The 13,601-nt window shown below is 51.8% G+C and overlaps 4 protein-coding genes across 4 annotated transcripts; 2 read left to right on the plus strand and 2 right to left on the minus strand.

The window, feature by feature from the left end:
* Window positions 1-87: 87 nt before the first annotated feature.
* NEUTE1DRAFT_72346 (uncharacterized protein) lies at window positions 88-1,601 on the minus strand (the record flags this gene model as incomplete). The annotated part of the gene is made up of 1 exon (XM_009857921.1): window positions 88-1,601. One exon carries the CDS (start codon window positions 1,599-1,601, stop codon window positions 180-182), a length of 1,422 nt encoding a protein of 473 aa, XP_009856223.1.
* Window positions 1,602-1,966: 365 nt separating this feature from the next.
* Window positions 1,967-3,298, minus strand: NEUTE1DRAFT_126061 (uncharacterized protein; the record flags this gene model as incomplete). Its single annotated transcript, XM_009857922.1, has 3 exons — window positions 1,967-2,858; window positions 2,893-3,023; window positions 3,156-3,298. The coding sequence occupies 3 exons, from the start codon at window positions 3,296-3,298 to the stop codon at window positions 2,167-2,169; spliced, it is 966 nt and encodes a 321-aa protein (XP_009856224.1).
* Window positions 3,299-3,705: 407 nt separating this feature from the next.
* NEUTE1DRAFT_72352 (uncharacterized protein) lies at window positions 3,706-5,271 on the plus strand (the record flags this gene model as incomplete). Its single annotated transcript, XM_009857923.1, has 2 exons — window positions 3,706-4,398; window positions 4,449-5,271. The coding sequence occupies 2 exons, from the start codon at window positions 3,947-3,949 to the stop codon at window positions 5,122-5,124; spliced, it is 1,128 nt and encodes a 375-aa protein (XP_009856225.1).
* A 4,414-nt stretch (window positions 5,272-9,685) lies between these two features.
* NEUTE1DRAFT_53953 (uncharacterized protein) lies at window positions 9,686-12,659 on the plus strand (the record flags this gene model as incomplete). The annotated part of the gene is made up of 5 exons (XM_009857924.1): window positions 9,686-10,510; window positions 10,570-11,775; window positions 11,824-12,004; window positions 12,060-12,261; window positions 12,314-12,659. 5 exons carry the CDS (start codon window positions 9,686-9,688, stop codon window positions 12,657-12,659), a joined length of 2,760 nt encoding a protein of 919 aa, XP_009856226.1.
* Window positions 12,660-13,601: the final 942 nt, after the last annotated feature.

Below are 13,601 nucleotides of genomic sequence, written 5' to 3' on the forward strand. Positions count from 1 at the left end.
ACGATGAACCATACATAGCCTTGACATGACGACAATGATAGCAAAGCGGATTCAATACTTCATTCAAACATAGCATCTCAGACGGGTTGCTATAATGGGTATCATTCTTTTTGTTCTTTAACAATGTCTTGTTATACAGCTATTCGTACATGATTTCGTGCCAGGCCGTCCATCCTCGTTCATGCCGGAGACTTCATACTGCCATCACTTGAAGGGTTTTCGGCCACAAAGGTCCGGGGAATCAAGCCTTCAGCCATTTTAATAGCGCCTTCCATATCATTCTTGTTGAACTGGAACAGACCCTGGATAGCCGCCGTCGAGGTATGTCTCTTGGGGGCATCGGGGTCCTGGTTGTTCTCGCCAAAGAGTCCGAGCTCATCTAGCCTGTTGAGGAACCTTTCGCGGCCGGAATGGTCCGCGTCAATGTCACCATAGTAGCGATCCCACATCTCGGCAGCCTGGTGCCTGGTTGCCTCGCCAATGCGCATCATCATGTCGACACGGCCAGGACGGATCAAGGCCGGGTCCAAGCGATCGATGTGGTTGGTGGTGAGGAAGGCTATCCGGTTTTCGCCGGCAGCCAAACCGTCTAGGGCATTGAGAAGACCGGAAAACGTCACTGTGCCGCCGCTGTAGCCATCAGAATCCCTCGGTCTCCGGTTGACGAGCGCGGCGTCGACGTCTTCCAGAACCAAAATGCTCTTCTCAGGCTGCTGGGTCAACAGGTGAGCCAGCAAGTCATCCGTGATGCCGACCTCGCTGAGGTTGATCATGGCAACGCTGTAATCCAACTCGCCCGCGAGCGCCTGGATAAAGGACGTTTTCCCTGTACCGGGCGGGCCATAGAGAAGGTAGCCACGACGGTAGGGCACGCCTCTGTCGGTGTACCACTGCTGGGCCGCCAAGAACTCCTTCACATCGTCTACGATGCTCTCTTTAACGCCCTTGTCGAGAATGACGCTACCAAGAGGCCGCTTGAGCCTGGGCTTGCCCAATGGCATCCACTCCATGCGCTTCGCCGTGTAGACGACCGTCTTGCCTTCGTGGAAGCGGTGCGCCATCTGGTGCGCCTCGGTAAAGATCTCGCCCAGCACATGTCGGTGCGGCCACAAGAGGGTGAGGGTCAGCGTTTCGTGCGGCTCGCCCGTTGCCGTCTGAGTCGTGCTCGCCTTCTCCCGGTTCACGGCGATATACACGCCGGGTTTGTGCCGGATGATGTGGCGGCCAAAGCCGGGTTGCACGCGGAAATCTGCGTGCGAGCTCCCTTCGTCCTTGCCGGGGGTGATAGACTTGGTGGTGGTAGAGACGGAGAGGTTGCGGAGCCGCGTCAGTCGCTGGGCGATGAAGCCAGTGTTGTCTCGCGGCAGCGCCAGCCAGGCAAGGACCCAGTTATAGGAAGGATCACGCTTGCTGATCTCGACATTGACCAGCATCTGACGTTTCAGTAATCCGGCACCACGGATGGCAGCCCGGCGACCAAAGGCGGCGGCGGCGCCAAGGCCGGCGAGGCCCATGCCACCGGCGAAAACGGGATTGTTGAAGAGCACATCGAGGTTGAGAATTGATCCCGCTGTAAGCGGGGTTTGCGGATCGGTCGACATTGTGGTCGAAGTTCTCTATTCTACATGGCTTTGCGGAAGAGGTCGAAGGCCGAAATGGGTCGGCAAGAATTGAGAGGGCTCCGGGTCGGATGAGGTCTGGGATAAGGTGGAATTCATCCGAATTTGGTTAATGTTTGACGTTTAGCTCGCCGGGAGCCATGCCGACAATTGAAAATTTAAGTGGGTCCGACAGTACGGTTCTTGCCGGGCTGCCGGTAGATTCCCAAGAGGGACGCTACAGTATCGGAACCAAGGTAATCCAACGATTCGGTGTTTCTCGCCGTGATCTCTAACGCAATGGGACATCCGGAAGCTCATCCTTGGGCCTATACAGCAACAAACACACTCGCTGAGCCTCAATGCACCCTTCTAAATGTCATAAGAAATGAAGAGAACAGAACCTGGAAGCGGATCGGCATGCGGTCCCCTTCCGGGTATCCTAACATGCAATTCAATGACAGATTCTTTATTATACATGACATGTACACGACCGCCAGCCCATTGCTGCCAGCCAGGCTGTGACGGCTCCCCATCCAGTTCTGTCCCCAAGACCAGCTGCACTCGCTTAACCCAAACGTCTGGGCTTCTTGCTCCTTGTACCACCGAACTTGAGGCGTGTGGCATCGCTGACACGCACGATGGAGCTGCGCAACATCCTTCCTTCATTTCCAAGCAGGACCTTGATGACCGCCTCTCTGCCAGGGCCGAATCCTCGTAAGACCACCTCCATCTTCTTGATCTTATTGTGCAGGTTCATCTGATGCATCTTGTCTACCACGTAGGCGCCCAACTGATATGCCGAGTCGTAGTGTTTGCGGTTAGACTTCTTGAAGCCAAGGTTGCCGCACGAAAGGGATATGAGAGCGTCGCGATTCGGCTTGGTGACGGTAATGTGAGTGTTGTGCTTGTGCGAGTAGATGTGGAAGTGGTATGGCTCGTCCTCGGTATCCCTCAATCCAATGTTGGTTGCAAGCTTGTCACCGGTCAAATCGGTGGGATCTGCGGCCATGCCGACAATGCCCCGAGTCAAAGACTCCATCAACTTGGCTGAGCTTTCGGAGTCGGCATCCCTCCTTGCGGCGGTCTGTGAGAACGCCCGCGTCCATAGTGGCGTGGCGCTGGGGAAAACGGGCTTGTTGAAGGCCTGGAAGAGGTTCTGCGCCAGAAGGCGGCCGGTAGAGAAGCGGCTCATCTTTGCTGGCCAATTGCTCCTCGGAGCTGTCGCGACGGTGGGGTGGACGACAAAGGAAAGGTGACCTTGAATGAGCGGGCGGAAGAGCAGTTGGCGCACACAATGCCGGAATTGGGGGAAGCGAGTCGTACAGGTAGTGGAGAGGCCGTGGCTCCGTGGTACGCGGTGCGCGTGCGAATGCCGTGAGTGGGTGGCTCCCGTCCCGTTCGCCGACCGGAAGTTCAAAGGTCCTCGAAATTTTGAGTGGATGGCCGCGGGGCAGGCAACGCAAGCGGCAGCGCTGCAGAACCAAGGGCGACCATGAGACCGGTCGGCGGTGGGGCAGGCACTTTTCTTGGCATCAGTAACAAGGGTGAGCCGACAGCGGGGGACTGAACGAAATGTTCTGGGGCAGTTTTGGAGCAGTTTTGCGGCCGAGCGGGGGCAAAGAAGCCAAAAGATTTCGGGGGACCCTCGGTGTCCAGCCGACCAATTCAGCGCGTATTGGATCGATTTGCCCGGCCATTGGCGTTGCAGCAGAATTTCCACCGATCCATTTTCCCTAGGTTGCGCGCAAATTCTAAGTTCTGTCCTCGGCCCTTGATTGCCCTCCGTCCGCCAACTTTCCGCACTCCACTTCCGTGCCTCGACTTGTTGTCTGCATCAGCTTGAAGGCTCCGTCTCCCAGGTTTTTCCGCAGGACGGTCCAGCTGGGATAGCAAACATGAACGCATATAGGCATGTCCTAAGGACGTCGCCGGGTGCTCCGTTGAGAGCCGCGGCCGTTCCTCATGCCACCCATGTCAGGTCACCGGCGACCAGCCGGCTCTTGTCCAGCCGCGCTTCCCGTGTCAACACCACCGAAATTCGCATCTCTCCCGCCACGCCCATCTCCGCGCAGGAGATTCCTCTACTAAGGTCGCCTTTTACCCCTAACGCGATACAAGCCCGTTCGTTCCACGCCTCGTCCCGCGCGCTGCAGCAACAGGAGCAGCCTAAGCAGCAAACGCCAGAGACCGAACCCAAGGCGCAAGAGCCCACTGAAAAGAAAGAGTCCAAGTCTGAAGAAGCAAAGGAGGAGGGCGAGAAGTCAGAGGGTGAGCCCAAGAAGGAAAAGAAGGAGGATGCGCCGCCTCCACCTCCCCACGGTGACAAGACTCCCTGGCAGGTCTTCATGGAGACCATGCAGACCGAGTTCAAGCAGTCTCAGGAATGGAACGAGTCGACCAAGGCATTGGCCGCCTCCGCCAACCAGATCGCAGAGAGCGAGGCCATTCGCCGTGCACGACAGGCGTACGAAGCCACCTCTGGTACTGTTTCCTCTACGGCTGGCAAGGTTGTCAAGACCACCGCGACTGCCGTCGGCAAGGGTGCTCAGTGGACTTGGGAGACGCCAGTGATGAAGGGAGTGCGTAAGGGCGCCAACATCACCGGAGAGGTTCTGGACAAGGCGACGAAGCCTATCCGCGAGACTGAGGCTTACAAGAACGTGAAGGACGTCATCGATGACGGAAGCAGCTCCAGATATGGCGGCTGGGCTGAGAAGGAGGAGCGTAGGAAACGCAGAGAGAAGTGGCTGAAGGAGTCAGCTGGCAAAGGCCCTCAGATCCTTGAGGAGGATCCCAAGTAAGAACAAGTCCTGCGGACATATCTGGTCGATTTGCTAACTGTTTCAGTGCCGGAACCAACGTCACTCTCCACAAAGATGCCGCTTGGAAGGAGGCATGGAGGGATTTCCGCGACTCCAACAAGTTCGTCCAGAATGTTTTCGGCTTGAAGACCGTCTACGAGGAGTCGGAAAACCCCCTCATCTCCACTGCTAGGAGTATCACCGACAAGATCGGCAGTTTCTTCGCCGAAAACGAGACCGCTCAGGTCATCAAGAAGCTTCGCGAATTGGACCCCGGCTTCAACATGGAGAATTTCCTTATGGAGTTGCGCGAGTACATCCTTCCTGAAGTCCTCGAGGCGTACGTCAAGGGCGATGTTGAAACACTGAAGCTCTGGCTCTCGGAGGCCCAGTACTCCGTCTATGAGGCTTTGACCAAGCAGTACCTCCAGGCTGGTCTCAAGTCCGACGGACGCATTCTCGACATCCGTGGTGTTGATGTTCTCAAGGCGCGGATGCTTGAGCCTGGTGACATTCCTGTTTTCGTCATCACTTGCAGGACTCAAGAAGTTCACGTTTACAAGAACGCCAAGACTGGAAAGTTGGCGGCCGGTATGGAGGACAAGGTTCAGCTTGTGACCTACGCCATTGGCATTACTCGTATTCCTGAGGATGTCAACAACCCCGAGACCAGGGGCTGGAGATTGATCGAGATGCAGAAGAGCGGGCGTGATTACATCTAAGCCCGCATTTTTTCCAACGAGCGTGTCTTTTAAGGTGAAGGAGCACGCTTTTGCCACATCACCACTCGGCGTCAAGCGCTTGTTTATGTTCACTACACTATTATCGGTTGCGGCAACCAAGAATAAATGTATCATACCAAAACTGGGATCTGGTCGCATGGGGGCCATTGGGAGTTTCGGAATCTTCGTCGCACATGTATAGAAAGGCAGGCTACGGAGCGGGCGCCTTGAGCATTTCCAGCATAAACACACCACTCTGAATAAGGGCATACGGATCAAAGATTGGTGCCATGACGAAATGGTCACACTGTACAATATAATAGCGGGACTGAGGGCAGTCACAAAAGAGCTGTGGAGCGAAACAGATATAGGCGTTTTGAAGCGATACCCGCTTTTGTACAGAACAATGACATTGGTTCTTTGGATAGGACGTTGGTATCGATCCTCTGCCTGTGCTTGAATCATCTCCCCCCTCCCGAGCCTCCTCCGTTGGTTTGTTTTCAAGCTGAGTAACCGCCTCCAATGGCCTATAGTGCTTGAAAAATATTTCATTAAGCAATGATACGCAAAGGTACCGTGCGAATGTAGACCATAGCTGAGACTTGGTGTCGTTAATTCTCTCTATTCGCCAGATCTCACATGTGATAAGCCCCAGTACATTGGTCGAGACTGTCAAGTGACCCGATCTCAGCAAGACAAAAACACGCACTCGCCGGAAAAAAAAAATCTCCAAAAAAGAAATAAAGAAATCAAGGCATCTGGTACAATGTTGATGCAACAAAAACAAAATAGCTTTCTGAGACTTAAAAAGTCAAAAGAATTGGATGCACCGCGGATCGAACGCGGGACCGTCTGTAGAGCAAGATAGAAATTTCAATGCAAAACAGAAATCATACCACTAGACCATGCACCCATGGTTATTAAATCATAATTCACTGACACACTATATTGCACTAACTAAATTCCATCCTCGGGCGGCACCATATGCTTGCCATTTTCGCCTCATGAATTAGCGCTTTTCTCGGCAGCATTCAACATCAACTGTCTACCTAGACACAATTCTTGAAGTGGTCTGCGTCGCGTCTGTCCCACCCGACCTGCATACCTATGCTACACAGCCCAGGTACTGGGCCGAAGGGCGCGGCAGGTATTGTCTCCGGCCTTGCGATGCTTGACGATGATCTCTCCTGGGACCGGAACCCGTGGGCTTGCAATTGGAAACCCAGCATTGCCGGTCATTCATGTACGCCGCCTCCCTCCTACGAACGTTGTGTTGCCACACAATACGCCCATACCCATTCCCATCTGGCACGAGTGTCGTTCCAAACTGGGAGTAGGGCAAAGCCACTTTGCGCTTCGTCACTTCTATTTACGGGGTATGACGAATCGCTGATCTCGAGCGGTCTAGACTGATTGATGGCTTATATGAAGCATTCAAGAAAGCCGTTTCAGTCGCAGGCCGGGCAAAAAAGAACACCGGTGATAGTGCCTAGATGAAAGAGATAGCCCACGATGGCGGGACCGAATAGGACCGAGCCGGACAGAAACCAAAGTCGAGATTATTCGGATCACCGCCGACGCCAAGGCCGGCGTCGGGGTGGAGCACGCGGAGCCGAAAACGACACTTCGAACCGGATCAAGCTTTTGACAGCGAGTTTCTCTCTTTTTGTTAAGAATTACCATAGGCTTGTAGTCTGAGACTCGATTGACGGGCCGGTCGAGCACCGTCTCAAACACTGCAACACGGCGAAGCGGAAGTTTGCTTGGGACGACAGTTCGACAGGGTTTAATGGGTAACTGTCTTCCCTGCTGTGCACCAATTGCATACTCGGTGCAACGCGAAAAGGATGCCTGCCGTCCTACTTCTTATCGCATCGACTCCAGGCTCCTAGTCTAGGCCAAGAGGATACACGTCCTCCCTACATTCAACGCGAAGCATCGACAAAGCAGGGGATAACCATATGCCTTCATTGTCATGTTGCTTGTTGAAGCACGACAATCTGCCACATGGAGCGATTATTGTTACTCTTGCAGGCTCGCTGGCAATGTAGCAATGGAGATCCATAGGACTGCTCTCGTTGCTTCTCCTTCCGTTTTCTGTGCGGGCCTTTCTCCGGCGGTCAGACTGTCTCAGTCTAGATTGACCAAGGTCAGAAATACCTATCGGAATGTATGATTCGGATGGTCCCGAACCCGTCTCATGGAGTCAACAGCACAAATTTTGTCATTGTGTTGATCAAAAATGTGACGACAGATGCTCACGGAGACTATTAGATGCTTGGCGGAAATAACAGGGGTCAATTCGCAAGAGCAACAAGCATCCCAACCTCATGGCGCCACTAAACTATGCTGGAAGTCAGGAAGAAGGAAAAAGAGAATATGGCCATACCTACCAAGAGCTAACAAGTCCCGTCGATCGAGCATGGCCTCACAAGGCTTTCCTGCATTCAAGTCTGAAGACTCTGCCAATTTGTGTGTCGACGCCCACATTGGGCGTGCCTAGGGTCCTTTGCACACTGTCTCTTTCTTTTCACGCGAAGCATGCCAGCTGGGAAGCGTAAGACACAATGGGCTGCTCCATCCCACCAGACGCCTCCATGTCCGACACACGAGATGGCGTAGAACAAGAGCTTAGATGCCGCCGGGTTGGCTTAGTTGTGTAACTTACAATAACTTTGTGTCTTTTTTCTTTCTTTCTTTTGGCTAGTTGTCCCAACACCATCCTGTCATATTCTCCTACTCGTTCGCGACGTGGCAGTATTCTTTTCTGGTTGCGCTACTCATGGTCAGCCTTTCCTGCTTCTGATGTCTTCGCAACGAACCGCCTTATTTCCAACTGTCAGATACCATGCATACTCCCACGCATCCGCTGACTCTTCCTCTCCTCTTTGCACAATAAGCCAGTCTTCATTTATGCCGACCCCTTAGTTCGACATCTTCCGATATCGAAGGACAAGCTAGGCTTGGACATACACGACATCAGACAGCTTCCCAACTTTCAAGTTTGCGCATTGCAAGCTTACAGAGGATCCGACGTGGTACATTCATAGTACGCATCGGGACAACATATATAAGGCGTTTTTTGTGTCAACTAGACATAGTGAGGGCTTCATTTCTCCCGCGCTCTGTAACACACTATGCCCATTGTTAGCTCGGCAAGGAGAACCGACTCATAAGCGGCTTGTCCCGCATATATGGCAAGGTTCAAAGAGTCATCGATAACTCTCTAGATCCGAGCGGCTCGACGAGGCTTGAAAACCCAAGGAATCATCGACGTCAGCCAAACAAAACAAGACATACGGATATAAACGTGCTACCAGACAGAAAGGATCACTCTAGGAGGCACCAGCAACTGTTACAACAACACAGAACACGTGGAAAGGAAGCCAGCACCAGAAGAAACGAGCAGCGCCCCAGGACAAGCTAGTGATCTTCCAGTTTGACAGGAATCAGATCACAGACAACGCTGGACTTTTGCCATCTCTCTTGGGCATATTTTTTTGCGAAGAAAGCACGGGTACGAGCAGTTTCCCAAACAGACATTTGGTTTGATCAGCTCAAAAGCCTGGAAACAGAGGATAGCCCAGCTTGTTTTCCGCTGAGGAAACAGTGGTTGGTCAAAGTTGGAAGTAATTGTGTGCCAGGGCCATTCAGGTGTCTAGTGTACTCTCATCAAGGCGGCAAAAAGGTACAACGGCCAGAACCCTCAAGAGCAAATATCTGCCGCTTCGTATTTCGTCAGTTAGACAGGCAGCAACGGGAACTTTGCCTACCATTGATCACAGCCGTTGGGAGTTGGGAGGACTCCTCAATTACATCACTGCCCCAGGTGCCTCTGGCTCAGCTGTTGAAGTCGCCCTTGCCTTCCTCAAACTCAGCCTTGCAGCAGGATTACCGAAATTTAGAAGCGTGCCTTCCCTCTCAACCAGCTGTTGTGTTATTGGCTAGACGACGGCTGTGCCTGGGCTTCTTTGTTGCGGCCGCCTCGCGCAGTACCATACCTTCCCTTTCACAGAGGAGTGACATAAACCTCCTGTTAGTTCCCCTTCACCCTAAGCTCGGACGCATCCCTCGAATCAACGAATTGGAAGCTCCCAGGCGGCGCTTTTATCCAACGATATTAGGGAAGGTACCGCTGCTTCCAAGTGGGCTCAACTTTGCCGTGGTCGATCTGTTTGAGACACAACTCCATCGTCTTCCCCTCCATTTCTTCTTCGACTACCACCATTTCCGAAACTTCTAGCCAGAAGCTGTCCGGTACCTCGACAGTGATTTTCGGGCGAAACGAGCTGGCCTTGTTGACCATCTTCCAACACTTATGATCTCAGAAACGAACTTGGGCCACCAGGTAAAGTCCCTTCCCATAACAAGATCCGTATATGATTTTCATGAGCTGTTCTCTTGGGAAAAGCTAACGAAGGACAACAGATTAGATCTGCTTACCCACCAACATAACCCGCCTTACTTGGCCGAATACACACCATTTATCCTTGACACGACAGCACTCAGCCGCATTGCTTACAGGAGCCTCTGAGCTGACGCTCGGCTGTTCGTCAAAACGATGCCAAACTTTGAGGACAGCAGCTTGGCTCACGCCAGTTTTGATCCTCGGGTCAAACAGGCATTGTTATGTCTTCATTACGGTTATCCTACGGCCGTGTTTACCTACTACATTATTTCGACAACGCTAGCTGTGTGCACGCTGCAAACAAAATCAGCACAAGAAAACCATGGTCGTCGACGTTCTATACTCTGGCTGCTCGTATTCATCATCCTCACATATGTGTTGCAGCTCATTGATTTGGGTGTCAAATCCTTCATCCAACACGGATTCCCTGCCGAGCAAGACGTTACCATTGGCCTCCTTTCCTGTATTTTGGTGTTTGGCGTTGAGTTCGCTGGACTCGTACACTCAAAAGCCCCCGTGTGGTACCCCTTCATTGGATCGTTCGTCATGGCATTGCTTCTCGAGCCCCTAATTGCGGCCCTGTCTTTCCTTACTCGATCATCATCCACCCTGAGTTATTCCGATATCTTCAGCATCTCCACCATTTCCGCCCGGTATCTTGCTCTTGCCCTAGCAGTAGCGGCTCACATCACAGCTACTTGCAGCTTTAGGCGGGAGAAGGGTAGTGATGCCGAGAGACAAGGGTTGCTGAAGGCATCAAATAGCAGTTCGACCACCGAGGTATTCGCTAATCAGGACGGTGACAACTCTACTAATGGCTATGGATCTACCTCGACAAATTCAACCGATGAAAGCTCATCCCCTCCGAATGATCGCGTCGAATCCCCTTACGAACGACGACAGCGACAGGCAGCCGAGCTGATGGAGAAACGCTTGAAAGAGAAAGGAAACTGGGTAACCTACGCCAAGAGCTTCATGGTTCGTTTTCGAGGATTTCGCTTAAAGCCACATGTTCATAATGCTGATGATTCGTTTAGATTTTCTTTCCGTATGTCTGGCCCGTCGGCCATCGAGGACTCCAACTTCGAGTCTTTCTCGTTGGCTGCTGCTTGATGGCCATGAACTTTATCCATGTGCTGATTCCACGACAAATAGGAATTGTCATGGACAGTCTTGGGGGAGTCAATCACAAGGATCCATGGACACAGGTTCTCATTTTTGCAGGCCTCAAACTCACTGCCTCCGAAGCTGGCATTTCGCTGTTACGCCAGTGGTTATGGATTCCAGTTGAGAGCTACTCCACGTCTCGCATCTCCACGGCTGCGTATTCGCATGTTCTCAACTTATCATCCGATTTTCACGACTCCAAGAGCTGTTCAGATATAGAGATGGCGATCATGTCGGGTACCAGCATATCAAATATGCTTGAGTCCATTTGTTTTCAAGCTATTCCCATGCTCATTGACATGGGAGTTGCCTTTATCTACCTCTCGGTCACATTCGGCCCCTACGAGGGTTTCATCACCATTGCGACCGCAACCGTCTTCTGTTATATTACGGCGATCATGCTGTCAGGACTAAAGGAGGTTCGGAGGAGCCAAGTGAGCGCTTACTTTGAGGAACATTACGTCCGTCATGCCGGGATTCAGGGCTGGTCAACTGTCAGCTCTTTCAATCAGATCAGCCATGAGGAAACCCGCTATTCCGACGCTGTTAACAACAACGTTGGGCATTATCGGAAAGTCCTTCTGGGGTACTATCTGGCATATGCGTTCCAGTCGATGGTCTTACTTTGCGGTCTTCTAGCTGGGGCTTTCCTCGCTGTAAGCCAGATTACACAAGGGCAAGCGACTCCAGGCCAGTTCGTGATGTTGCTGACCTACTGGTCTCAGTTGGTTTCCCCGCTTACCTTCTTTGCTTCGCTTGGGAAGAGCATTTCGGGTGATCTGATTCGCGCTGAGTCCCTATTGGACATCATGCAAATGAAGCCGACTGTCCTCAGCAAAGAAGGGGCACCGCCACTCGACTTTCAAGGAGGACATGTTCAATTCGAGAACGTATCCTTTTCCTACGACAAGAAAAAACCGATATTGAAGAGCGTCAACTTTCAGGTAGATCCTGGAACAAGTGTGGCTTTCGTCGGGGCTACAGGAGCGGGAAAATCAACAATGCTCAAGCTTCTCGACCGCTTCTACGATGTAACCGGTGGCTTAATTAAGATTGATGGGCAAGATATTCGGGACGTTGATCTGTTTAGGTAAGTACCCATAGCGGATATCTGGTGGGCCGAGGAGCTAATATCAACGTGTAGCTTGCGAGCCCGAATCGGTGTCGTACCGCAGAATTCTATTCTATTTGATGACACAATCATGAACAATGTTCGCTACGCAAAGCTTTCAGCCACTGACGAAGAGGTTTACGAAGCTTGCAAGGCAGCCAGTATCCACGAGCAAATCCTGACCTTCACAGACGGTGAGTAGATAATCTGGTCTGCGAAGTTGGATCTTTGAAGCTAATAGTGTCAAAGGCTATCAGACCCGTGTCGGCGAGCGTGGTGTCAAACTCTCCGGCGGCGAGTTGCAACGGGTGGCTATCGCGCGTGCCATCCTCAAGAGGCCTGCTATCGTATTGCTTGATGAAGCCACGTCTGCAGTCGATACCGAGACAGAGCAAAAGATTCAGGAAGCACTCGGTAAACTATGCAAGGGACGCACGACGTTCATTGTTGCGTATGTTTTGATAAAATCACCACCGTTGTGTGCCATACTAACAGAGATTTAGGCATCGACTATCCACTATTATGAACGCCGACAAGATCATGGTCGTTACCGGCGGAGAAATCGTGGAGGAGGGAAGCCACGAAGACCTGATCCGAGCAAATGGGAAGTATGCCGAGCTTTGGTCCAAGCAGATCTTCATCAAGCCGAAAGTGAAAGACGCTACTGAGGTCAAGCCAACGTCAGTAAAGAAGACCTCAGGCATTGTCAATGACTTAACCCCTGACAAAACCAAGTCGGAATTGGTGAAAGTCGAAAGCTCTACGGCGCTAAAGATTAGACCTGCTAATCAGCAGCAATCTCCGGCAACCGAGGCAAAGGACACTCCAAGCCATCAGAAAGAGGTATAGATCGACCAATCATGTATTATCCTTACTTTAAGCTTGATACATGCTTGGCTGTTTCTAACCATCTTCCGATGTAGCATTTGAAGTTGAACCCAGCTGCTCCAACCTTCACACCTCGATCGGTCGCTGCATCATCTCCGCGGGTCACTATAAGTCCAATGAGGCTGAATTGCAACAGCGGAGAGTACATCGAGAACGTGTCGCCACTCAGTCCTGCTGGGATTGCTCCGGCCCAACTGATACAACACTTCCCTTCTCCAGTTATGATGGTCGCAGCGCCGTATCAGTTATTCCAGACTATACAGCCGCCCGCGAAAGCCGGGTGCAGTGCAGAAGGATTTTCAAAGTCTACGACCGCGACCGGCGATGAGGAAACTAGCTCTCAGACTGGGCAATCCGGGGGAGCTGCTCCTAGTTATGGAGGACTAAAGTGTCCTGTTTATTCTCGAAGGATTCAATCAAGGAGCGAACCATTGGGACCAAGTGTCTCTCCAAGCGTCTGATTTCAAGAAAGGCGCTGTATCATTGTGCATTTTTCTCGAACATGGGCACTGCATGCTCATTCCTTTCCATTGTACCTGACGGCGGGGTAGCATATTACCAGGTTTTCGTGACTAGCAACGAGCAGCACAATCATACATTCAATAGTCACTTCAGCACGGAGGGTTGTTATTATACACTTGGTCGATAGACGGTTCAGGTGGCTGTTATTCTCGTCCAACAGTCTTATGCCCAGATTTTCATAGCTCTCGTCCAATTAAACGACTTCTATTAAACCTAAGTCTCACGACAGTGAAGACTCTTTTCGGTCATTTTGATACATCAAATTGGCAAGACTGATATGCGTCGTCTCGCTCGATCTATACAAAGTCCCTTGGAAGACTCAACAGCCGTACGTTTGTTGTTCATACCATAAGTAGACTTTTTATTCAATATTTCTTTAAC

Source organism: Neurospora tetrasperma (genome assembly GCF_000213175.1).
Source record: "Neurospora tetrasperma FGSC 2508 unplaced genomic scaffold NEUTE1scaffold_81, whole genome shotgun sequence".
NCBI lineage: Eukaryota > Fungi > Ascomycota > Sordariomycetes > Sordariales > Sordariaceae > Neurospora > Neurospora tetrasperma.